General features: G+C 43.1%; 1 protein-coding gene across 1 annotated transcript in view; it reads left to right on the forward strand.

Annotated features, from left to right (window-relative positions):
• Positions 1–921: 921 nt before the first annotated feature.
• The window catches only part of efcab11 (EF-hand calcium binding domain 11), a gene marked incomplete at its 5' end in the record, with an annotated part of 91,413 nt that continues 65,796 nt past the window's right edge, over positions 922–26,538 (forward strand). The window contains 6 exons of the mRNA XM_084181923.1: positions 922–1,011; positions 1,240–1,308; positions 8,303–8,398; positions 11,333–11,381; positions 14,252–14,353; positions 23,618–23,708. Coding sequence (XP_084038049.1) covers positions 922–1,011; positions 1,240–1,308; positions 8,303–8,398; positions 11,333–11,381; positions 14,252–14,353; positions 23,618–23,708 — 497 coding nt within the window. The remainder of the gene's footprint in view (positions 1,012–1,239; positions 1,309–8,302; positions 8,399–11,332; positions 11,382–14,251; positions 14,354–23,617; positions 23,709–26,538) is intronic.

A 26,538-nucleotide genomic window follows, 5' to 3' on the forward strand; every position in this document is an offset into this window, starting at 1 on the left:
GGTGCGTGCACAAACAGGAGGTCCCGTACCGGGAAGAAATTCAATCTACTTTCACCCCTGGCCTAATCTTAAATGTTTGTTTTCATGCATATCTGCCCTCTCATTAGCTAGAATGGTCCTCCTCCCGACTGCCTTCCATTGTTGAAGACATTTATTTTCATTTTTAGAGCGGCCACTAGACTATATGCTTAATATAATGCATAATCTGTGCACATATCAAACCAGTGGTAAAAAGTACTTAAGCAAAACATACTTTAAAGTACTATAAGTAGTTTTTTGGGGTATCTGTACTTTAAAAAAAATATTTTTCTAAAGAAAATTATGTACTTTTTACTCCGTACATTTTCCCTGACACCGAAAAGTACTCGTTACATTCTGAATGCTTAGCAGGACAGGAAAATTGTCAAATTCACACACTTATCAAGAGAACATCCCAGGTCGTCCCTACTGCCTCTGATCTGGCGGACTCACTAAACACAAATGCTTCATTTGTAAATTATGTCTGAGTGTTGGAGTGTGCCCCTGGCTATCCGTACATTTTAAAAAAATACCAGAAAATGGTTCCGTCTGGTTTGCTTAACATAAGGAATTTGAAATTATTTATACTTTTACTTTGACTTTTGATACTTAAGTATATTTTATCAATTACATTTACTTTTGATACTTAAGTATATTTAAAACCAAATACTTTTAGACTTATACTCAAGTAGTATTTTACTGGGTGACTTTTTCCACCACTGTATCAAACAGGTAACCAAAATGTAACGTGATTGACAACACACTACCTCACAGTAGATGGCGGCATGAACAAACAAAATGTGCGAACGCCATGATGCCAAAGAAGAAGAAGAACAGGTAACCAACGGTGAATCTCATACGGTCTCCACGGAAACTTACAAAACTTTACTTCTCGTCTGTGCAATGTACCAACATGGAAATGTATTCTCTCTAACACATTTTGGCAGAAAACAGAGAGAAATCACCGACATCGACAAGAAGAAGTTTGAAACGGTAAGAACTAACTGTAGCTAGCTAACGGTAATTTAACCGTTCATAGAGTACTGACTGTAGCTAACTGATTTTTAGCGCCTATATCTGATACCAGGGGCAGAATGGCCCCGTATTTGGCCGGCCCTTGTGTGGGAGTACTGTTTAGGGTACCGAAGTTTACCCAATGTATCGTATCATTACCATGTCTCGCTCTGTAAAAGCACATCCTATAATTGCCGTCTACACTAGTATCATTCATGTTCAGAGACCAGTGTGTCCGGGATGCCAAAGCAAGCAGAGACTGAGTTCAGTTCACAGGTGAGCAATGCTACACGGCTAATCTTTTGCATTAGTTAGAGAGTCAGCGCTATCTGACACTGACCTCGGCGGCGAGACTTCACTTAAGTTTATAACTGTGAAGAGGGGTTGGAGTTTGAGTCGATTGTAGCTAAACCGAGGCCTGTTTTCAGTCTTTTGTGTTTTTTCTTTTGTCTCTTCTCTTGCCTTATTTACAGTATGTCTGGCTGCTATGGTGTCTGCGTCAGAGTTTCCCAAGCTCGGTCCTGGGCCCAGCTGGGTGCACGTTTTGGTTTTAACACTAACACTACACAGCTGATTCAAATAACAAACTCATCATCAAGCTTTGATTATTTAAATCTGCTGTGCAGTGCAGGGGCAAAAACCAAAACGTGCACCCAGGGGGGGCCCCAGGACCGAGTTTGGGAAAACCTGGTCTAGGTGACAGAGAAACTTAAATGGTGTTTATTTTTACCTTTGACCCCCAGCTCCCTGGAAACTTGTTTTTGTCTTAACTAGGAGCAGCAGGCTACTGGGAGATGTTTACTTGACTTTTATACTATAAATTGACTCTTTCAATTAATTTACTCTGGCAAGTTTGCCACCGGCGCGCTGCAGTAGGGAAGTAAAGCGGAAGTTAAATCCATCACTTCCGTTTGGCTGTGCCCATAGCAACATTCGAAAATGAGGTGGATAGAGGACCACAGTATGAGTCATAAAACCCTAGTGGTCAAACAGGGAAATGGTTCAAATCGTTTTTCCACCATTCATTTTTTCCATAGGGGATTTTAGAAACCCTTACAATAAGGGCTGTGTTTCGTGTAGGCTTACCCTGGCGTGACGTTTTGTTAACCGTGTAAATCTTTCTAGGACAAGGTGACTTATCAATACACTATATATACAAAAGTATGTGGACACCAGTGGAGGCTGCTGAGGGGAGAACGGCTCATAATAATGGCCAGAACGGAGCGAATGGCATCATACACCAGGAAACCATGTTTGATGTATTTGATACCATTCCATTGATTGGAATGGGAAAGGGCAGTGTGGAGTGCAATAGAGATTGCATCATCTGTGGATCTGTTGGGGCGGTATGCAAATTGGTGTGGGTCTAGGTTTTCTGGGATAATGGTGTTGATGTGAGCCATGACCAGCCTTTCAAAGCACTTCATGGCTACAGACGTGAGTGCTACGGGTCGGTAGTCATTTTGATTATATCTTTTTATTTCACCTTTTTACGAAGCCACTCCTTCGTTGCCCGGGCAGTGTGTTTGGGATTATTGTCATGCTGAAAGACCCAGCCACGTTTCATCTTCAATGCCCTTGCTGATGGAAGGAGGTTTTCACTCAAAATCTCACGATACATGGCCCCATTCATTCTTTCCTTTACACGGATCAGTCGTCCTGGTCCCTTTGCAGAAAAACAGCCCCAAAGCATGATGTTTCCACCCCCATGCTTCACAGTAGGTATGGTGTTCTTTGGATGCAACTCAGCATTCTTTGTCCTCCAAAGACGACAAGTTGAGTTTTTACCAAAAAGTTCTATTTTGGTTTCATCTGACCATATGACATTCTCCCAATCCTCTTCTGGATCATCCAAATGCACTCTAGCAAACTTCAGACCGGCTTGGACATGTACTGGCTTAAGCAGGGGGACACGTCTGGCACTGCAGGATTTGAGTCCCTGGCGGCGTAGTGTGTTACTGATGGTAGGCTTTGTTACTTTGGTCCCAGCTCTCTGCAGGTCATTCACTAGGTCCCCCCGTGTGGTTCTGGGATTTTTGCTCACCGTTATTGTGATCATTTTGACCCCACGGGGTTAGATCTTGCGTGGAGCCCCAGATCGAGGGAGATTATCAGTGGTCTTGTATGTCTTCCATTTCCTAATAATTGCTCCCACAGTTGATTTCTTCAAACCAAGCTGCTTACCTATTGCAGATTCAGTCTTCCCAGCCTGGTGCAGGTCTACAATTTTGTTTCTGGTGTCCTTTGACAGCTCTTTGGTCTTGGCCATAGTGGAGTTTGGAGTGTGACTGTTTGAGGTTGTGGACAGGTGTCTTTTATACTGATAACAAGTTCAAACAGGTGCCATTAATACAGGTAACGAGTGGATGACAGAGGAGCCTCTTAAAGAAGAAGTTACAGGTCTGTGAGAGCCAGAAATCTTGCTTGTTTGTAGGTGACCAAATACTTATTTTCCACCATAATTTGCAAATAAATTCATTAAAAAATCCTACAATGTGATTTTCTGGTATATTTTTTCTCAATTTTTCTGTCATAGTTGACGTGTACCTATGATGAAAATTACAGGCTTCTCTCATCTTTTTAAGTGGGAGAACTTGCACAATTGGTGGCTGACTAAATACTTTTTTCCCCCACTGTAAATGCTTCACGGAGTTCAAGTAACAGACACATCTCAACATGAACTGTTCAGAGGAGACTGTGTGAATCAGGCCTTCATGGTCGAATTGCTGCAAAGAAACCACTACTAAAGGACACCAATAAGAAGAAGAGACTTGCTTGGGCCAAGAAACACGAGCAATGGACATTAGACCGGTGGAAATGTGTCCTTTGGTCTGGAGTCCAAATTGGATATTTTTGGTTCCAACCGCCGTGTCTTTGTGAGACACAGTGTGGGTGAACGGATGATCTCTGCATGTGTATTTCCCACCGTAAAGCATGGAGGAGGAGGTGTTATGGTGTGGGGGTGCTTTGCTGGTGACACTGTCTGTGATTTATTTAGAATTCAAGGCACACTTAACCAGCATGGCTACCACAGCATTCTGCAGCGATACGCCATCCCATCTGGTTTGGGCTTAGTGGGACTATCATTTGATTTTCAATTGGACAATGACCCAACACACCTCCAGGCTATGTAAGGGCTATTTTACCAAGAAGGAGAGCGATGGAGTGCTGCATCAGATGACCTGGCCTCCACAATCCACCGACCTCAACCAAATTAAGATGGTTTGGGATGAGTCGGACGGCATGAATGAAGGAAAAGCAGCTAACAAGTGCTCAGCATATGTGGGAACTCCTTCAAGACTGTTGGAAAAGCATTCCAGGTGAAGCTGGTTGAGAGAATGCCAAGCGTGTACAAAGCTTTCATCAGGGCAAAGGGTGGCTATTTGAAGAATCTCAAATATAAAATATATTTTGATTTGTTTAACACTTTTTTCTTTGTGTTACTACATGATTCCATATTTGTTATTTCATAGTTTGATGGCTTCACTATTATTCTACAATGTAGGAAATAGTAAAAATAAAGAAAAACCCTTGAATGAGTTGGTGTTCTAAAAGTTTTGACCGGTAGTGTACATGTACATATTACCTCAATGACCTTGACTAACCTGTGCCCGCGCACATCGACTCTGTATCGGTACCCCCTGTATATAGCCTTTTTTAATGTTATTTTATTGTTGCCCTTAATTTTATTTATTATATATATATATGTGTGTGTGTGTATGTATGTTTTTTTTCTTCAGTTTATTTTAGTAAGTGCTTTCCAATACTTATTTTTCTTAACTGCATTGTTGGTTAAGGGCTTGTAAGTTAGCATTTCACTAAGGTCTACACCTGTTGTATTCGACACGTGACAAATAACATTTGATTTGATTTGAAATAGGAGAAATGTGGTGGATCCTCTGTTAAATTACACATTTCTCGAGGTAGGAATATCGCAAAAATATGATCAATGGCTCATTCGAGAGAAGACAACCTCCCGCGTTATGACATCGGCCACTATTTAAATCTGACATGTATGATAGACGCTTTCACGATCTAAAAGCCGTATTTCTATAAACTTCCAGTGTATTGAGAGTGGCTTTATCGCAATGCTACCTCATACCGGATGAATTTCTGCCTGTTTGCACAGCATCAGCTCAGATAAACATGAAATGACCCCGGTAATCGAAAGAACATCACTCAGAGCCTCCCGAGTGGCGCAGCGGTCTAAGGCACTGCATTGCAGTGCTTGAGGCGTCACTACAGACCCGGGTTCACGCTGACTTCGGTCGCCAGTTGTACGGTGTTTCCTCCGACACATTGGTGTGGCTGGCTTCCGGGTTAAGCGAGCAGTGTGTCAAGAAGCAGTGTGGCTTGGCAGGGTCGTGTTTCGGAGGACGCATGGCCTACCTTCGCCTCTCCCGAGTCCATATGTGAGTTGGAGCGATGGGACAAGACTGTAACTACCAATTGAATATCACGAAATTGAGGAGAAAAAGGTAAAAAGTACAAAAATAATAATTAGACAATTTAACACGCATCTCTTCCGGTACGGTTTTGGAAACATAAGGAACGTGTTTTTCATATCAGCGTGAAGAAATAATAATAATAAAGTTTAATTACTACACATCTTTATAGGGTTAGGGTTCCCGCAAAGCCATATGTTACAGCGCTTGTTTTACGGAAAACAGACGGAAGACAGAGTGGGGTACCTGTGCTAATTAGCTATCTGCATCTCCAAACACCTGTGTGTAAACGGAAGAGGTCAGACGGACACAACAAAACGTGTTGTCTCTGAAAAATACTGTCAGTTGCAACCAATGTACCCTCTAAGCTGCAGTGCAGCTCCACGGGACTGCCGCGCAGAAGAAATATCAGCCCACGCAGAGAAGCACGAGATTGAACTTCACTCAACTTTCTAGTTTTCCCCTTTAGTTAACACTATCAACGTTTCCCTCTACTGTGGGAATTGCCTATATTAGCCACTTTCAATGCAACATACCGAAACCAAAACGAACTATGCAAGATTTAAGTATGCAAAACTATGAAAGATTTTCTTGTAGGCGGAACACACCGGAGTAGGATTCTATTGCATTGACAGGTACAACTCAGGCACATACTCTACAGACCGGTGCGGCATAACCAATCAGAGCTGCAGTATCCCTATATGCAAATAGACCATTGCCATATATGGATCTGTGCCATTCACTTTGAACTGAATTGTGTTTACAGCATGAGTGGTTGCGAGTAGATGCGCTTGTTTTGAGATCAAAGTGAGAGCTGCATGTAGCCAAGTGTGCACATTTGTTCATATTCTTTGCTAGTAAGTGAGTTATTAGCCCAGTTATAGCCTATTTTTAGTCAGCAATGGGGGAGTGGTTGCTTCCTACAAGAGCACAAAACATGTGCATTTCTAGCCATCTTTGAAAACCAAGTCAGGTTTAGAGCCTTTTTTCTGTCTTAAAGGGGGAATGTTGTATTTTGAGACAGGCTTGAATAAGCTAAGTAGGCAGAGGGTAGCATAATTTGTCTGATTCTCTGTTATAATGGTATGGGATGAATAATTTACTAAATAAAGTTAAGTGGTTTCTTGCATCGAACAGCGCATTTTCAGTCACATCCTTGTCTGAATGACAAGTGGATAAACAGGTTAATGTCAAGCCCTGCATATTTCTTTCAAAAGTCTCATGGAATGTAGGCCTACATTGAACACCACACATTGGCTGCTACTGTAGGCTGAATGATAGAACAGCTATTTCCATATTAAAATGTTATGGGATGCATTTTCTCCATAGTTTTTTATGGTAGGCCACTCTGGTAGGCCTACATAATGATCAAAAAGCCACAGTAGCCTACTTGGCCACTGTTCTAACTGTACCTTAAAGCGGGTACAGCCTCAGTGTTCACAGAAAACACGTGCCAGAAGTTGCACAGAATTTTCACAACGTTCAAGTTTGCACTCAGCAGACCTGACATTTGCTCAGTGCCTACTTTTTTTTTAGACGGAACATTGGTTGTTACTGTGTTTAAAACCGGTTAAAACGGTGTACAGTAAGTGTGTATTTTTTGCATTTGTGAAATAATTTTGATTTGATATGAGGGTAGAGGGATTTATGTTTCTAGAACGGTATCGCAGTTGAGAATCGATTCACGTTTAGATGGAGTATTTGGCTGTTTTGGCTTCCAGAGCCAATTCGTCTTTAAACAGAACATTTAAGGTCCTTGGACTATATTGAGCAATGTTAGGCTCCTTTAGTCCATTATTAGGCTAACGGTACTGTAACCTACTGCCGCCACCCTTACAGAAAAAGATTGCAGTTTTGAAGCGGCAGTAAATGCTATCGACTATGGTATTTTGGACGCAGTAATTGCAGAATGAATCATCATTACATGTAACTGCAGTTACACTGTAACATTTCTGCAGTAAAAAAAAACGTATTTTGGACGCAGTATTTTCAGCATACTGCAGTTATACTGCACTCTGCCTGCAGTCTTTTTTCGTAAGGGCAGACTTTGGATCCAATGATGGGTATATGATGTCGGCCCTGTGTAGCTCAGTTGGTAGAGCATGGTGCTTGCAACGCCAGGGTTGTGGATTCGATTCCCACGGGGGGCCAGTATGAAAAATGTATGCACTCACTAACTGTAAGTCGCTCTGGATAAAAGCGTCTGCTAAATGACTAAAATGTCAATGTAAATGTAAGTGTACAAAACATTTGGATCACCTGTTCTTTCCATGACATAGACTGACCAGGTGAAAGCTATGATCCTTTATTGATGTCACCTGTTAAATCCACTTCAGTCAGTATAAAGGAAGGGGAGGAGACAGGTTAAAGAAATATTTTTAAGCCTTGAGACAATTGAGACATCGATTTTGTATGTGTGCCATTCAGAGGGTGAATGGGCAAGACAAAAGATTGAAGTGCCTTTTGAACGGGGTATGGTAGTAGGTGCCAGCCGCACCGGTTTGAGTGTGTCAAGAACTGCAATGCTGCTGGGTTTTTCACTCTCAACAGTTTCCCGTGTGTGTCAAGAAAGGTCAACCACCCAAGGACATCCAGCCAACTTGACACAACTGTGGGAAGCATTGGAGTCAATATGTGCCATTATCCCATTGGAACGCTTTCGACACCTTTTAGTCCATGCCCCGATGAATTGAGGCTGTTCTGAGGGCAAAAGGGGGTGCAACTCAATATTAGGAAGGTGTTCCTAATGTTTTGTACACTCAGTGTATATAAATCATTGGTATATATACACATTGATTACACCCCATCCCCCTCTCTCTCCAAAGGTTTACGAGCTATGTGATACGGACAAGAAAGGCTACCTGAACAGAGAAGACCTAAAAATGGCGGTGGTCATGCTGTTTGGATATAAACCATCAAAGGTAGTAGAAACTAGGTGGTATCATAGACTTAGATAGACATCGCATCATTGTATCTGTTCCATTATGGCATCTGAGAGCATGGGAGGTCCATTGAGGCCATCTCCATTTTGAAGTAGTCTATTTTCATATTCTACCACTTCTATGAGCTGGCAAAGAAACTGAAAGTGTGCACATTTTGTTCACAAACGGAAAAAAAGAAATTGCACCACCATCTAACCCTAGATATACACCACTATCCCCAACAAACTCACCACTTCTACCCACTACTTTGGCCCCAACAGATCCTACACCAGGCCATCGGCCTGGGAGTCTGGAACCCCTTCTCTCAAACCCCCTATTGTTCTTCTGCACTAAAATCTCTGACACCCCTAAACTTCTCTGCTGCTGCTACTACCAGACCAATCTTCTGGGATTTCCTTTCCATCTGTGCGGTACAATTAATGACCATAGCAATAAACTGCCAAGAAGCCAACCTTACTAAAGCACAAACTGTTCTAGTCACTCTGTACTGGCCTACTACTAACAGGGATCCTCTCAGGCTCTCTCACCCTTTGCCCACCATCCTCTGCTTTCCTCACTGCCTCAGCATATGATACTTTCTGCACTGCTACAACCCTGGTAACCTCAAGCTGTCTCACTCGCACAGGACATTTCTGATCCCCAGCAACATGGTCACCCCCACAATTAAAACACACTTTTACCACAGAAACTACACACTCCTTTGTCCCATGCCCTCCAGCACACTTCTCAATCCTCAGAATCTTTCTCCTACATACTGGTGCAACATGACCATAAGCTTGGCACCTGAAACACCGTAGTGGGTTCGGAACAAAAGCTCTTACAGGATACCTGACATATCCTAGTATGATTTTATCAGGTAAACATCAAAACTCAAAAGGATAGACAGTCTTGCGCTCGCCACCGGGTCTGCGTCAAACCAAACGTATGGGTGGTCCTATTGTAGCTCAATTGGTAGAGCATGGCGCTTGTAACGCCAGGGTAGTGGGTTCGATCCCCGGGACCACCCATACGTAAAAATGTATGCACACATGACTGTAAGTCGCTTTGGATAAAAGCGTCTGCTAAATGGCTTATTATTATTATTATTAGCAGAAAAACAACTTAAAGCATAATGTTTCCACCTCCATGTTTGACGGTGGGGATGGTGTTCTTGGGGTCATAGGCAGCATTCCTCCTCCTCCAAACACGGCGAGTTGAGTTGATGCCAAAGAGCTCGATTTTGGTCTCATCTGACCACAACACTTTCACCCAGTTCTCCTCTGAATCATTCAGATGTTCATTGGCAAACTTCAGATCTGCCTGTATATGTGCTTTCTTGAGCAGGGGGACCTTGCGGGCGCTGCAGGATTTCAGTCCTTCACGGCGTAGTGTGTTACCAATTGTTTTCTTGGTGACTATGGTCCCAGCTCCCTTGAGATCATTGACAAGATCCTCCCGTGTAGTTCTGGGCTGATTCCTCACTGTTCTCATGATCATTGCAACTCCACGAGGTGAGATCTTGCATGGAGCCCCAGGCCGAGGGTGATTGACAGTTATTTTGTGTTTCTTCCATTTGCAAATAATCGCACCAACTGTTGTCACCTTCTCACTAAGCTGCTTGGCGATGGTCTTGTAGCCCATTCCAGCCTTGTGTAGGTCTACAATCTTGTCCCTGACATCCTTGGAGAGCTCTTTGGTCTTGGCCATGGTGGAAAGTTTGGAATCTGATTGATTGATTGCTTCTGAGGACAGGTGTCTTTTATACAGGTAACAAGCTGAGATTAGGAACACTCCCTTTAAGAGTGTGCTCCTAATCTCAGCTCGTTACCTGTATAAAAGACACCTGGGAGTCAGAAATCTTTCTGATTGAGAGGGGGTCAAATACTTATTTCCCTCATTAAAATGCAAATCAATTTATAACATTTTTGACATGCGTTTTTCTGGATTTCTTTGTTATTCTGTCTCTCACTGTTCAAATAAACCTACCATTAAAATTATAGACTGATCATTTCTTTGTCAGTGGGCAAACTTACAAAATCAGCAGGGGATCAAATACTTTTTTCCCTCATCGTATGTGGTTTTATATTGTATAGACTTTAACCAACTTGTTAACACATTCTCATTTTAGATAGCAAGTCAGCCAGTTTTTAAATAAGATATGAACAACAACATAAGTATGTGGCTAGCTAGAACTCATAGGACGGTAAGAACCCGTTAGTTAGAGGCCGTTTGGTGTGTTTTATATTAGATTTTTACTTAACATTGCCAGCCAGTACTTTTAGAAAATAAAAATGAAAAAATTTTTGTAGACCGTCAATGTATTGAAAGTGAAACAGCTGGTGGGAGTTGTAGTTCATGTGTGTAATTCTAATGAACAGTGGTAACTTTTTGGCTTCGTGCTTCTTGTCCATCAAATATGTTGAAAACCGGCGTATGGTAAGTTAATTCACTCGGAAACATATATATATCTTATGACTGCGTTTTCATGAATTTGACAATGCAAATTTTAAGCCCATTCTTAGCCTACAAAACGAGACAACAGGAAGTACCACTTTCCTACTGTATAGACCCAATGTACAGTAGTGCTAGCGCTGGTCCATCGCGCGAAGACAATGAGTTGCCTCGTGTCACGCAATGGACGAGACCTACAGTTTTGTGGTTGTATCCAGCCTTGTTGAATTTGAGGAACAGTGAAGCAATGATCATTTCATTCCACAAGATGGCGCCGTTGTACTTAGTTTGATCTTAAAAGTATTCTCAAACCTTTCTTTGTGACCTAGCTAATTTGCATAATAATCACCTCACAAAAACGACATTGATAAATATCAAATGTGATCTATTAATAATTTTTCTATCACTCAAATTCAAATATATTACATTTCCTCAGTCATCCATCAAGCCAGTCTTTCATTTCCTTGTGCTTTTATGTTGCAGTCTGAAACCAACATGTTAATGGATCAAGCCCAGGCAAAATATTCACCAGGTAAGTCAACAATGCTGTTGTGACAGAATTAGTACATATTACTGCGTCTGTCTGTCTGTCTGTGTCAAACTAGCACTCAGAAATGAGAAAACATGTACACCATCCGCACTTTTAGCTCATACTGTATATTCTTGATGTGTCGATTTATGTAAATATGATGGTGAGTCAATCTTCCCACATCCAGTCGTGCTGAATGGGAGCACTCCAATATATATGTGTGTGTTTTAATGAACAAGTGGAAGATATAGCCACAGGACATAGCCTCTGAACAGCCATCGCAGACTGTATTTAATTTGAGATGAGTTGCTCAACCTCTCTCACTCACACACACACACACACACACTCACACACACACACACACACACACACACACACTCACACACACACACACACACATACACTGGTGCCTGCCTGCAGCTATCCTCTGACAGCCTCAATGACTTTTTTAGATTAATTTATAGCAGTTTAGACGTCATTACAGTTTCATACGCTGTTCATCACAGCACCACTTATGGCCACGACAGGCAGCCCTCCAACTGAGACGCGAAGTAAGGGGACCCATGCTGATGTGTAAGCACACATCCACTCACAGCAAAACATCCACCGTGCAGCATTTAGCCGCAATCTCCATTTAAAATGGGGCGGTGGAAGACAAAACCAAACAAAGCAACCTAGTCAGTGTATCGTTCCAATCCATCCTGGTGAAATGGAAAGAAACGAGATAAAACAAGAGGGGACGCTTGATTTAGACTGGGTGTAATCGTTTTACACATTTCCAGTAATTAAAAGAATGCCTCACAAAAGGCTTGCGGTGCGGTGTAATTGTTAGTGTGACGACAAGCGGCCAACGCTTTAACTGGGGGCTTCTTGACAGGCAGACAGGAGAGGGGGAAAGAGAGAGGGGAGATGAGAAGAACGTGGCTGGCTAGACAGATACGAGGCTATTGAAGGAAGATGTTAAACGGTTAAAGATTAGGAAGTAATTCGTCTCTTTTGTTTTTAAAGCCAGGAGCAACATTTTTAATCTGTACATTGCCCAGTAAGAGAGAGACAGAGGGAGGGGATTGAGGGAGAGGGGGGGTGAAGGGAAAGAGGGAGGGAAGAGAGAGAGAATTGTGTTAGTAGCATGGTTGATGCAATTACATATTTCACCATCCATTAAATGTGTCTGGGAGAGAGAATGCGGGATAAGAGAGGAATAGAGAGAGAGAGGGAGAGCAGTGAATTTAACTGCTCTTCTGGATGTGGTGTGATTTAGTAAATTGGTGGTGATGGTGGGAAGAGACAGAGTGGGTGGCTAACTAGAGAGAGAGAGATGGAGAATATGTGTGTGGCTGGCTAAGAGTGAATGGGGCCAGGCAGTGTGGGTGTGGGCTTGGCTAGACTGTGTCTCTCTGTAACTGGCTCATTTCAGCACAGCCCCTCATAGGGGTTACACAGAGGCCTTTGGTAAGAGACCTTCTACCATTGTCTACTACCATAGCGAGTCGATTCCGCCTGCACTGATCTTAGGTTGCATGCTCGTGTGCTACCACACGAAAAGAAGGCACATAGTGGAACCGATCAACTATAGGCTACTAGCACTATGCAATGGGAAACTGGCTGGCTAGCTAGCTAGCTAGTAACACAGGCTAACTGGATAAACAGCAGTTAGCTTTAGAATGTTAACGTTAGCTCTGTTTTTAAATCGCAATTTGCAGTTTACAGCTAACAAGCTACATCTATTGACCTAGCTAGCTAAGAAACTGTTTAGCTAAAGGTTTATGAGCGGCCAACAATCTTAACTTTTAACTGTTTTTGTTTTTACGGTAAACTTAAATGTTCTATGTTTACCATTACTAACCGTCATTTTCTGCTGATGATGCCATTGTCTTACCCGACTACTTTCGAGCTATTACCCTTTGCGAGCTAAGAGCGCCATCTAATGCCTGAGATCGCTTATCTACTAAGGGAGTCCTGCTCTAGCCTATGACAATGTCGTCCTATGCTTTGTTTTGTTATGTGTTATATGTGTAACCCAAGTATGCCTAGTAGGCTAGGTCTACTGTGTAGCCATTTATTTAAGAGGAACACAATGGAAATACGTTTTCAAACTTTCGTGTCATCCTCTGAGTGGTTGTATTGTTTGAAATTGTCAATTAAAAATATCTATCCCTATAGGAAATGTTATCCTCCACCTCCCCCTCTCTCTCTCTCTCACCCCTAACCAGTAACTGCTGTGTGTTCTAAGTGAAGCGGACATGAGTCAGGCTCATGGTCTTGTGATGAGGTAGCCCTGCCTGCAACTTCAAAATCAGTGTCCCCCTCAGCACAAAATAATTCCCTCTTGGTCTAATGGTCAAGAAGTTGGTCTGTGGGAGACCAGGGTGCGTGCGTGCGTGAAGTACTCATCTCAATTAGCTAGGCGCGGTTGCCGGGAACGCTTGCCATGTGGTGAGTCATAGTCACAGATCTTTGGTAGGGGCCACCGTGCGGCTGACAGAATTAGATTAAATAAACACACACACACACACACACACACACCCTCCCTACTCCAAACACACCTCCATTCTTCCCTCCCTGTGAAAGCTTGGCACTGCTCTTTCCAGTTCTCTCTCTCTCCATCTTTCTTTCTCTCTCTCTACTCTCTCTACTCTCTCTACGCTCTCTCTCTCGCTACGCTCTCATCTCCCCAGCTCGGGCTCTTTTTCTCCACCTTCATTTGAAGCCCTGAGAGAGACTTGTGCTGAAGAAGCCCCCACACAGCACGCTTCCTTTCATTCACTGCCAGACACTCTGCCTGGCATGTGTGTGCCTGTATGTGTGTGTGCGTGCATTTGTGAGGTGATATGTTTGCCCCCCCCCCCCCCCCCCCCTCTATCTCTCTCTAGGGGTGTGTATAGAGATGTTTGTGTCTCTCATGGAGAGGAAGTTGTCATCAGATGACCAGTACCAGAAGACCAGACAGATCTTCAACGCCTTTGATGTGAACTGTATGTACTGTACACCCCCCTCCATCTCTCTCTGTCTTTCGTTCTCTGTCTCTCCATCTATCCATCTTTATCTCTTATCTCCACCCCCTTCTCTCTATCCCCTTTTCTTTCTCTCTGTTGCCCATACTCATTGTCTTTTCTTTCGCCAGAAGAGGGTGCTCTAAGCCTTGACGCACACACACGTATTTGATCCCCTGCTGATTTTGTACGTTTGCCCACTGACAAAGACATGATCAGTCTATAATTTTAATGGTAGGTTTATTTGAACAGTGAGAGACAGAATAACAACAACAAAATCCAGAAAAACGCATGTCAAAAATGTTATGAATTGATTTGCATTTTAATGAGGGAAATATGTATTTGACCCCTCTGCAAAACATGACTTAGTACTTGGTGGCAAAACCCTTGTTGGCAATCACAGAGGTCAGATGTTTCTTGTAGTTGGCCACCAGGTTTGCACACATCTCAGGAGGGATTTTGTCCCACTCCTCTTTGCAGATCTTCTCCAAGTCATTAACGTTTCAAGGCTGACGTTTGGCAACTCGAACCTTCTGCTCCCTCCACAGATTTTCTATGGGATTAAGGTCTGGAGACTGGCTAGGCCACTCCAGGACCTTAATGTGTTTCTTCTTGAGGCACTCCTTTGTTGCCTTGGCCGTGTGTTTTCGGTCATTGTCATGCTGGAATACCCATCCACGACCCATTTTCAATGCCCTGGCTGAGGGAAGGAGGTTCTCACCCAAGATTTGATGGTACATGGCCCCGTCCATCGTCCCTTTGATGCAGTGAAGTTGTCCTGTCCCCTTAGCAGAAAAACACCCCCAAAGCATAATGTTTCCACCTCCATGTTTGACGGTGGGGATGGTGTTCTTGGGGTCATAGGCAGCATTCCTCCTCCTCCAAACACGGCGAGTTGAGTTGATGCCAAAGAGCTCGATTTTGGTCTCATCTGACCACAACACTTTCACCCAGTTCTCCTCTGAATCATTTAGATGTTCATTGGCAAACTTCAGACCGGCCTGTATATGTGCTTTCTTGAGCAGGGGGACCTTGTGGGCGCTGCAGGATTTCAGTCCTTCACGGCGTAGTGTGTTACCAATTGTTTTCTTGGTGACTATGGTTCCAGCTGCCTTGAGATCATTGACAAGATCCTCCCGTGTAGTTCTGGGCTGATTCCTCACTGTTCTCATGATCATTGCAACTCCACGAGGTGAGATCTTGCATGGAGCCCCAGGCCGAGGGAGATTGACAGTTATTTTGTGTTTCTTCCATTTGCGAATAATCGCACCAACTGTTGTGACCTTCTCACCAAGCTGCTTGGCGATGGTCTTGTAGCCCATTCCAGCCTTGTGTAGGTCTACAATCTTGTCCCTGACATCCTTGGAGAGCTCTTTGGTCTTGGCCATGGTGGAGAGTTTGGAATCTGATTGATTGATTGCTTCTGTGGACAGGTGTCTTTTATACAGGTAACAAGCTGAGATTAGGAGCATTCCCTTTGAGTGTGCTCCTAATCTCAGTTCGTTACCTGTATAAAAGACACCTGGGAGCCAGAAATATTTCTCATTGAGAGGGGGTCAAATACTTATTTCCCTCATTAAAATGCAAATCAATTTATAACATTTTTTACATTCGTTTTTCTGGATTTTTGTTGTTGTTATTCTGTCTCTCACTGTTCAAATAAACCTACCATTAAAATTATAGACTGATCATTTCTTTGTCAGTGGGCAAACGTACAAAATCAGCAGGGGATCAAATACTTTGTTCCCTCACTGTACGTACATACATACATACATACATACATACATACATACATACATACATACATACATACATACATACATACATACATACATACATACATACATACATACATACATACATACATACAGTGAGGGAAAAAAGTATTTAGTCAGCCACCAATTGTGCAAGTTCTCCCACTTAAAAAGATGAGAGAGGCCTGTAATTTTCATCATAGGTACACGTCAACTATGACAGACAAAATGAGAAAAAATAATCCAGAAAATCACATTGTAGGATTTTTAATGAATTTATTTGCAAATTATGGTGGAAAATAAGTATTTGGTCAATAACAAAAGTTTCTCAACTTTGTTATATACCCTTTGTTGGCAATGGCACAGGTCAAACGTTTTCTGTAAGTCTTCACAAGGTTTTCACACACTGTTGCTGGTATTTTGGCCCATTCCTCCATGCAGATCTCCTCTAGAGCAGTGATGTTTTGGGGCTGTCGCTGGGCAACACGGACTTTCAACTCCCTCCAAAGATTTTCTATGGGGATGAGATTTGGAGACTGGCTAGGCCACTCCAGGACTTTGAAATACTTCTTACGAAGCCACTCCTTCGTTGCCCGGGAGGTGTGTTTGGGATCATTGTCATGCTGAAAGACCCAGCCACGTTTCATCTTCAATGCCCTTGCTGATGGAAGGAGGTTTTCACTCATAATCTCATGATACATGGCCCCATTCATTCTTTCCTATACACGGATCAGTCGTCCTGGTCCCTTTGCAGAAAAACAGCCCCAAAGCATGATGTTTCCACCCCCATGCTTCACAGTAGGTATGGTGTTCTTTGGATGCAACTCAGCATTCTTTGTCCTCCAAACACGACGAGTTGAGTTTTGACCAAAAAGTTCTATTTTGGTTTCATCTGACCATATGATATTCTCCCAATCCTCTTCTGGATCATCCAAATGCACTCTAGAAAACATCAGATGGGCCTGGACATGTACTGGCTTAAGCAGGGGGACACGTCTGGCACTGCAGGATTTGAGTCCCTGGCGGCGTAGTGTGTTACTGATGGTAGGCTTTGTTACTTTGGTCCCAGCTCTCTGCAGGTCATTCACTAGGTCCCCCCGTGTGGTTCTGGGATTTTTGCTCACCGTTCTTGTGATCATTTTGACCCCACGGGGTGAGATCTTGCGTGGAGCCCCAGATCGAGGGAGATTATCAGTGGTCTTGTATGTCTTCCATTTCCTAATAATTGCTCCCACAGGTGATTTCTTCAAACCAAGCTGCTTACCTATTGCAGATTCAGTCTTCCCAGCCTGGTGCAGGTCTACAATTTTGTTTCTGATGTCCTTTGACAGCTCTTTGGTCTTGGCCATAGTGGAGTTTGGAGTGTGACTGTTTGAGGTTGTGGACAGGTGTCTTTTATACTGATAACAAGTTCAAACAGGTGCCATTAACACAGATAACGAGTGGAGGACAGAGGAGCCTCTTAAAGAAGAAGTTACAAGTCTGTGAGAGCCAGAAATCTTGCTTTTTTGTAGGTGACCAAATACTTATTTTCCACCATAATTTGCAAATAAATTCATTAAAAATCCTACAATGTGATTTTCTAGAGAAAAAAAATCTCAATTTGTCTCTCATAGTTGACATGTACCTATGATGAAAATTACAGGCCTCTCTCATATTTTTAAGTGGGAGAACTTGCACAATTGGTGGCTGACTAAATACTTTCTTTCCCCACTGTACATACATACATACATACATACATACATACATACATACATACATACATACATACATACAGTGCTTTCGGAATTATTCAGGCCCTTTGACTTTTTCCACATTTTGTTACGTTACAGCCTTATTCTAAAATGGATTAAATAAATAAAAATCCTCAGCAATCTACACACAATACCCCATAATGACAAAGCGAAAATAGGTTTTTAGAAATCTTTGCAAATATAAAAATAAAAAAAACGGAAATACCTTATTTACGTAAGTATTCAGACCCTTTGCTATGAGACTCGAAATTGCGCTCCATTGATCATCCTTGAGATGTTTCTACAACTTGATTGGAGTCCACCTGTGGTAAATTCAATTGATTGGACATGATTTGGAAAGGCACACACCTGTCTATATAAGGTCCCACAGTTGACAGTGCCTGGCAGAGCAAAAACCAAGCCATGACGTCGAAGGAATTGTCCATAGAGCTCCGAGACAGGATTGTGTCTAGGCACTGATCTGGGGAAGGGTACCAAAACATTTCTGCAGCATTGAAGGTCCCCAAGGACACAGTGGCCTCCAACGTTCTTAAATAGAAGAAGTTTGGAACCACCAAGACTCTTCCTAGAGCTGGCCGCCCGCCAAACTGAGCAATCGGGGGAGAAGGGCCTTGGTCAGGGAGGTTCTTGGTCACTCTGACAGAGCTCTAGAGTTACTCTGTGGAGATGTGAGAACCTTTCCGAAGGACAACCATCTCTGTAGCACTCCACCAATCAGGCCTTTATGGTAGAGTGGCCAGCCGGAAGCCACTCCTCAGATGACAGTCTTTAGGCCCCTAAAGACTCTCAGACCATGAGAAAAAAGATTATCTGGTCTGATGAAACCAAGTTTGAACTCTTTTGCCTGAATACCAAGCGTCACGTCTGGAGGAAACCTGGCACCATCCCAACAGTGAACCATGGTAATGTTTTTCAGCGGCATGGACTGGGAGACTGAATGGAGCAAAGTACAGTGAGATCCTTGATGAAAACCTGCTCCAGACCATTCAGGACCTCAGACTGGGGCAAATGTTCACCTTGCAACAGGACAACAACCCTAAGCACACAGCCAAGACAATGCAGGAGTGGCTTCAGGACAAGTCTCTGAATGTCCTTGAGTTGCCCAGCCAGAGCCCGGACTTGAACCCGATCGAACATCTCTGGAGAGACCTGAAAATAGCTGTGCAGCAATGCTCCCCCTCCAACCTGACAGAGCTTGAGAGGATCTGCAGAGAAGAATGGGAGAAACTCCCCAAATACAGGAGTGCCAAGCTTGTAGCGTCATACCCAAGAAGATTCGAGGCTGTAATCGTTGCCTAAGGTGCTTCAACAAAGTACTGAGCAAAGGGTCTGAATACTAATGTAAATGTGACATTTCCGGGTAAAAAAAAAAATGGATTTGCTATAAAATCTAAAAACCTGTTTTTGCTTCGTCATTATGGGGTATTGTGTGTAGATTGTTTTTTCATCAATGTAATCAATTTTAGAATAAGGCTGTAATGTAACAAAATGTGGAAAAGGTCAAGGGTTCTAAATACTTTCCGAATGCACTGTACACACACACAATTACTTTACAAATCATTCCCTTTGAATCTAAACTGAAAAACAGCACACTGAAAGGAATCCTCCGGTGTGTGTGTGTGTGTGTGTGTGTGTGTGTGTGTGCTCTGTAGAAGATCATTCCCGCTCTTTGTTCCAACAGCTGTTTTCTGGGTGTTCCATTGGAAAGCAGGAGTATAATTCACTAATTTTTAAAAAATTGGCAGTTTTATATCCGCAGGGGAGTGTGTGTGTGTGTGTCAGGTGACTGTGATGATTAAATCTGTAGTAAATGGCCCAGAGACTGTCTTCATTAACCCTCCCAACCGCCATTACAGACGAGGACCATTGTGTGTGAGACGGCTGGTTTCTTTAATGGCTGCCTGAAACTGCATCTTCAAAACATGTTTTCTGGTGCGATGCTAGACACTGCACGCCTGTGTGTGTATGTGTGCGTCCGTGTGTATGCACACTGCATGCCTGTGTGTGTTATGTGCGTGTCCACGTGTGTGTGTGTAATTCATGGCAGACTGCTAGACTGCATTAATAGTTAATCGGCTCTTTGACAACAGCTTGATCATAATTGGAGTCTGGAATAATAGTGTGTTCACACACACACTGTATATACACACCCACTCATCATACATATATGTAAGTGCCTCAGTATTATAACTTTATATGCCTTCAGAAAGTATTCACACCCCTTGCCTCGCAAAGAAGGGCACCTATTGGTAGATCGGTAAAAATGAAAAAAGCAGATATTGAATATCCCTTTGAGCATGGTGAAGTTATTAATTACACTTTGGATGGTGTATCAATACACCCAATCACTACAAGGGTACAGGCGTCCTTCCTAACTCAGTTGCCGGAGAGGAAGGAAACCACTCAGCGATTTCACCATGAGGCCAATGGTGATTTTAAAACCGTTTTAATGGCTGTGATAGGAGAAAACTGAGGATTGATAGTTACTCCACAATACTAACCTTACCACAGAGAGGCATACAAAGCTCTCACTCTCCCTCCATTGGCAAATCTGACCATAACTCCATCCTCTTAGTTCCTGTTTACAATCAAAAACTCAAACAGGAAATACCAGTGATGCGCTCAATACGGAAGTGGTCTTATGAAGCGGACGCTAAGCTTCAGGACTGTTTCGCTAGCACAGATTGGAATATGTTCCGGGATTCATCTGATGGCATTGAGGAGTTTACCACATCAGTCACCGGCTTCATTAATAAGTGCATTGACAACGTAGTCCCCACAGTGACCGTACATACTAACCAAAAGCCATGGATTACAGGGAAAATCTGCACTGATCTAAAGGGTAGAGCTTCCGCTTTCAAGAAGCGGGACACAAATCTGGATACTTATAAGAACTCCCTCTACGCCATCCGACGAACAATCAAACAGGTAAAGTGTCAATACAGGACTAAGATCAAATCCTATTACAGCAGCTCTGACACTCGTCAGAAGTGGCAGGACTTGCAAACTATCCCGGATTACAAAGGGAAACCCAGCTGTGAGCTGCCAAGTGACGCAAACCTACCAGACGAGCTAAATGCCTTCTATGCTCGCTTCGAGGCAAGCAACACTGAAGCATGCATGAGAGCACCAGCTGTTCCAGACGACTGTGGGATCACGCTCTCCGTAGCCGATTAAACAGGTTAACATTCACAAGGCCGCAGGGCCAGATGTATTACCAGGAGTACTCTGAGCATGCGCTGATCAGCTGACAAGTGTCTTCACTGACATTTTCAACCTCTGCCTGACCCAGTCTGTAATACCTACAGTGGGGAGAACAAGTATTTGATACACTGCCGATTTTGCAGGTTTTCCTACTTACAAAGCATGTAGAGGTCTTTAATTTTTATCATAGGTACACTTCAACTGTGAGACGGAATCTAAAACAAAAATCCAGAAAATCACATTGTATGATTTTTAAGTAATTAATTTGCATTTTATTGCATGACATAAGTATTTGATCACCTACCAACCAGTAAGAATTCCGGCTCTCACAGACCTGTTAGTTTTTCTTTAAGAAGCCCTCCTGTTCTCCACTCATTACCTGTATTAACTGCACCTGTTTGAACTCGTTACCTGTATAAAAGACACCTGTCCACACACTCAATCAAAGACTCCAACCTCTCCACAATGGCCAAGACCAGAGAGCTGTGTAAGGACATCAGGGATAAAATTGTAGACCTGCACAAGGCTGGGATGGGCTACAGGACAATAGGCAAGCAGCTTGGTGAGAAGGCAACAACTGTTGGCGCAATTAGTAGAAAATGGAAGAAGTTCAAGATGACGGTCAATCACCCTCGGTCTGGGGCTCCATGCAAGATCTCATCTCGTGGGGCATCAATGATCATGAGGAAGGTGAGGGATCAGCCCAGAACTACACGACAGGACCTGGTCAATGACCTGAAGAGAGCTGGGACCACAGTCTCAAAGAAAACCATTAGTAACACACTATGCCGTCATGGATTAAAATCCTGCAGCGCACGCAAGGTCCCCCTGCTCAAGCCAGCGCATGTCCAGGCCCGTCTGAAGTTTGCCAATGACCATCTGGATGATCCAGAGGAGGAATGGGAGAAGGTCATGTGGTCTGATGAGACAAAAATAGAGCTTTTTGGTCTAAACTCCACTCGCCGTGTTTGGAGGAAGAAGAAGGATGAGTACAACCCCAAGAACACCATCCCAACCGTGAAGCATGGAGGTGGAAACATCATTCTTTGGGGATGCTTTTCTGCAAAGGGGACAGGACGACTGCACCGTATTGAGGGGAGGATGGATGGGGCCATGTATCGCGAGATCTTGGCCAACAACCTCCTTCCCTCAGTAAGAGCATTGAAGATGGGTCTTGGCTGGGTCTTCCAGCATGACAACGACCCGAAACACACAGCCAGGGCAACTAAGGAGTGGCTCCGTAAGAAGCATCTCAAGGTCCTGGAGTAGCCTAGCCAGTCTCCAGACCTGAACCCAATAGAAAATCTTTGGAGGGAGCTGAAAGTCCGTATTGCCCAGCGACAGCCCCGAAACCGGAAGGATCTGGAGAAGGTCTGTATGGAGGAGTGGGCCAAAATCCCTGCTGCAGTGTGTGCAAACCTGGTCAAGACCTACAGGAAACGTATGATCTCTGTAATTGCAAACAAAGGTTTCTGTACCAAATATTAAGTTCTGCTTTTCTGATGTATCAAATACTTATGTCATGCAATAAAATGCAAATTAATTACTTAAAAATTTATATGGAAAAATGATAAAAATTACAGACCTCTACATGCTTTATAAGTAGGAAAACCTGCAAAATCGGCAGTGTATCAAATACTTGTTCTCCCCACTGTAAATCGGGTATACAACCATCCCAGCTTTGCAGATTTTGCTGCGAAGAGACAGAATCATTAGAGCATTTGTTTTGGTACTGTCCATATGTAGCTTGTTTTTACCTGGAACTCTGCAAATGGCACTGCTGGGTGATTTGGAAAGTCCTAGTCAATCGATCAATAATATCATAATACTCTTAGCAAAAATGTTTATTTAATTAACTTTTGTTAAAATACTCCAAAAACATTTGGCAAAGCAATTAACTTTTTGTCCTAATTTGTCTAGCAATGATCAACAACCAATCTGACAGAGCTTTAAGAATTTTGAAAGGAATAATGGGCAAATGTTGCACAATCCAGGTGTGGAAATCTCTTAAAGACTTACCCAGAAAGACTAACAGCTGTAATAGCTGCCAAAGGTTATTCTACAAAGTATTGACTAACTGTAAGTCGCTCTGGATAAGAGCGTCTGCAAAATGTAAAATGTATTGACTCGGGTGTGAATACTTATGTAAATTAACTATTTATGTATTTCATTTTCAATAAATTTACACAAACTTCATGTTATTTTTTTTGACTTTGTCATTATGGGGTATTGTGTGTAGATGGGTGAGAATAAAATTATATATTTATTAAATGTTGAATTCAGGCTGTAACACAACAAAATGTGAAATACTTTCTGAAGGCACTGTAGCTCTATCTCAGACAGGCAGGATGTCTCTGTTCCACAGCCAACTCAGCTCTCTTTCTCTCTCTACCACTTTTTTTCTCTGTCTTTGCCTGTGGGAGCAGTGTTTGTGTGCGCCCATGCGTATATGTGCACATGCATGCCTGTGCGTACGTACAATGTGTGTGTGTGTGTCTCTCTGTGTTGACCCCTGTGTTTTCTCTTCTCTGCAGGTCGTGGTTTCCTGAAGCTGGAGGACTTTAGAGCAGCCTTCAGTAGAGTGGCTCCTCGTCTGCCTGAGAGGACTGTCCTGGAGGCCTTCAGGTACTGGGGTTGGGAATTGGTTGGGAAAGTGGATGGAAATGGGAAGAAGGGCTGGGAAGGGTTTCGGATGGGGAAAGGGTTGGGAAGGAGTTAGGAATGTGAAGGAGTTTTCAAGTTTCATGTTTCGTTAGTCGTATGTACAGAATACACATGGTATACAACGTCCAACAAAATGCTTACTTGAAGGTTCCCTCTCAATAATGTAATAATAAAAGATAAGAGTAAATAGTGAAATAGAATAAAACATGTATAAATACATGAAGGAACAATTTATTTACCCGTGTGTCGAGGACGGGGGGATTGGAGGATAAGTCTTTAAATTGTGCAGTATTTAGAAATAATAAATACAAGTCTAGTAGCAACAGTCGTGATGTGTGTGTGTGTGTGTGTGTGTGTGTAGCATGAATGTACTCTACGTGTGGGTGTGTGCATGTGTGCTAAGGTGTGGAGAGTCAGTGCAGGTGGTCAGTGTTCAGCAGTCTGATTGCTTGTGGATAGAAAATGTTTCTGAGCCTGTTGGTCCGAGACCCGATGCTCCGATACCGTCTGCCCGACGGTAATTGAGGAAACAGTCTGTGGCTGGGGTATGTGGGTCCTTGATGATGCTGCTGGACTTCCTCAGGCACCGTTTTGAGTAGATGTCCTGAATGGGTGGGAGCACGGCCCCAGTGATGTACTGGGTCGTCTTCACCACTCGCTGGAGGGCCTTGCGAGCGTGGGCGGAGCAGGTCCCATACCAGGCAGTGATGCAGCCGGGCAGGACGCTCTCGATGGTGCAGCGGTAGTATTTGGAGAGGAGGCATGCCGAATTTCTTCAGCTGCCTTAGCAAGTAGAGGCGCTGTTGCGCCCTCTTGACGAGTGGTGGTGTTGTTGGTCCATATCAAGTTCTCGGTGATATGTGCATCGAGGAACTTAAAATTGCGGACTCTCTCCACTGCAGTCCCGTCGATGTGGACTGAGGCGTGTCCTCTCCTCTGCTTCCTGAAGTCAACAATCAACTCCTTTGTTTTGCTGTGTTTGAGGTAGAGATTGTTGTCCTGGCACCACAATGACAGTTCACTTACAGTGCCTTCAGAAAGTATTCACACCACTTGACTTTTTCCACATTTTGTTGTTAAAGCCTGAATTTAAAATAGATTAAATTGATATGTTTTGTCTCTGGCCTACACACAATACCCTATGATGTCAAAGTGGAATTATGTTTTTTGCCATTTTTACAAAGCTGAAATGTCTCATCAATAATTATTCAACCCCTTTGTTATGGCAAGCCCAAAAATGTGCTCATCATGTCACATAATAAGTTGCTTGGACTTACTCTGTGTGCATTAATAGTGTTTAACATGATGTTTGAATGACTACCTCATCTCTTTACCCCATACATACAATTATCTGTAAGATCCCTCAGTCGAGCAGTGAATTTAAAACACAGATTCAACCACAAAGACCAGGGAGGTTTTCCAATGCCTTCCAAAAAAGGGCAGCTATTGGTAGATGGGTAAAAAAAAGAAAGAAAAAAAAGACATTGGAAATCCTTTTGAGCATGGTGAAGTTATTAATTACACTTCGGATAGTGTATCAATACACCCAGTCACTACAAAGATACAGGCGTCCTTCCTAACTCAGTTGCCGAAGAGGAAGGAAACTGCTCAGGGATTTCACCATGAGGCCAAATTTAAACAGAGTTTAATGGCTGTGATAGGATAAAACTGAGGATGGATGAACAACATTGTGGTTACTCCACAATACTAATCTAATTGACAGAGTGAAAAGAAGGAAGCCTGTACAGAATACAAATATTCCAAGACATGCATCCTGTTTGCCACAAGGCACTAAAGTAATACCGTAAAAAATGTGGCAAAGCAATTAACTTTTTGTCCTGGAAACAAAGTGTTATGTTTAGGGAAAATCCAATACAAAACATTACTGAGTACCACTCTCCATATTTTCAAGCATAGTGGTGGCTGCATTAAAAACATGTTTTGGAATAAGTCAAGGGGTATGAATACTTTCTGAAGGCACTGTACTTCCTCCCTGTAGGCTGACTCGTCGTTGTTAGTGATCAGGCCTACAACCATGGTGTCATCAGAAAACTTGATGATGGAGCTGGTGTCATGCTTAGCCACGCAGTCGTGGGTGAACAGGGAGTACAGCAAAGGGCTGAGAACGCATGCCTTGGGGGGCCCCTGTGTTGAGAGTCAGTGTGGAGGAGGTTGGGAATGGAAATGGGAAGAAGGGGATAGAAAGGGTTTTGGGATGGGAAAGGGTTTTGGAAAGGGGTTGGGAATGCCATTAGGCTTTCTCTTTTACTGTAAATCAATGTTGGTAGACATTGCCACTGTATTCCAAATGGTGGGTTTAGTTGTTCACACAGGTGTTCTCAGTCAGGTCTAGAAGCTATATTGTATTTATTTAGCTGTGTAAAAAAAGATGTTTCTGGTATCATATGGACACATAAGACATGGCAACATGTGTAGAATTGCAGGAAATAGGCTTTAAAACTGCCAAAATGTCTCTCTGCCAAAAATAGGGGTTTGAACAGTTTGGGGTTGCGAGGTGGGGGTTTGTTACTATGGCGATAAATGACAATATCCATCCGGACCTTTGCCACCTAGGAAATTTACAGTATGTGACCGGACCTTCTCAAATAGTACCCCCTGCCCTACATAGTGCACTACTTTTGACTAGGGCCCGGTTTCCCTAAAGCATCTCAAGGCTAAGTTCATTGTAAGAATCTTCGTTAATCGTTACTAAAGTTGCACTTGAAAACGGTCGTTGTTTACAGACTGCCTCAGACCACTCGTCGAACAGCTAAGTGTGTCGTTAAATAAT

This window comes from Coregonus lavaretus (genome assembly GCF_964263955.1).
Source record: "Coregonus lavaretus genome assembly, chromosome: 18".
Lineage (NCBI taxonomy): Eukaryota > Metazoa > Chordata > Actinopteri > Salmoniformes > Salmonidae > Coregonus > Coregonus lavaretus.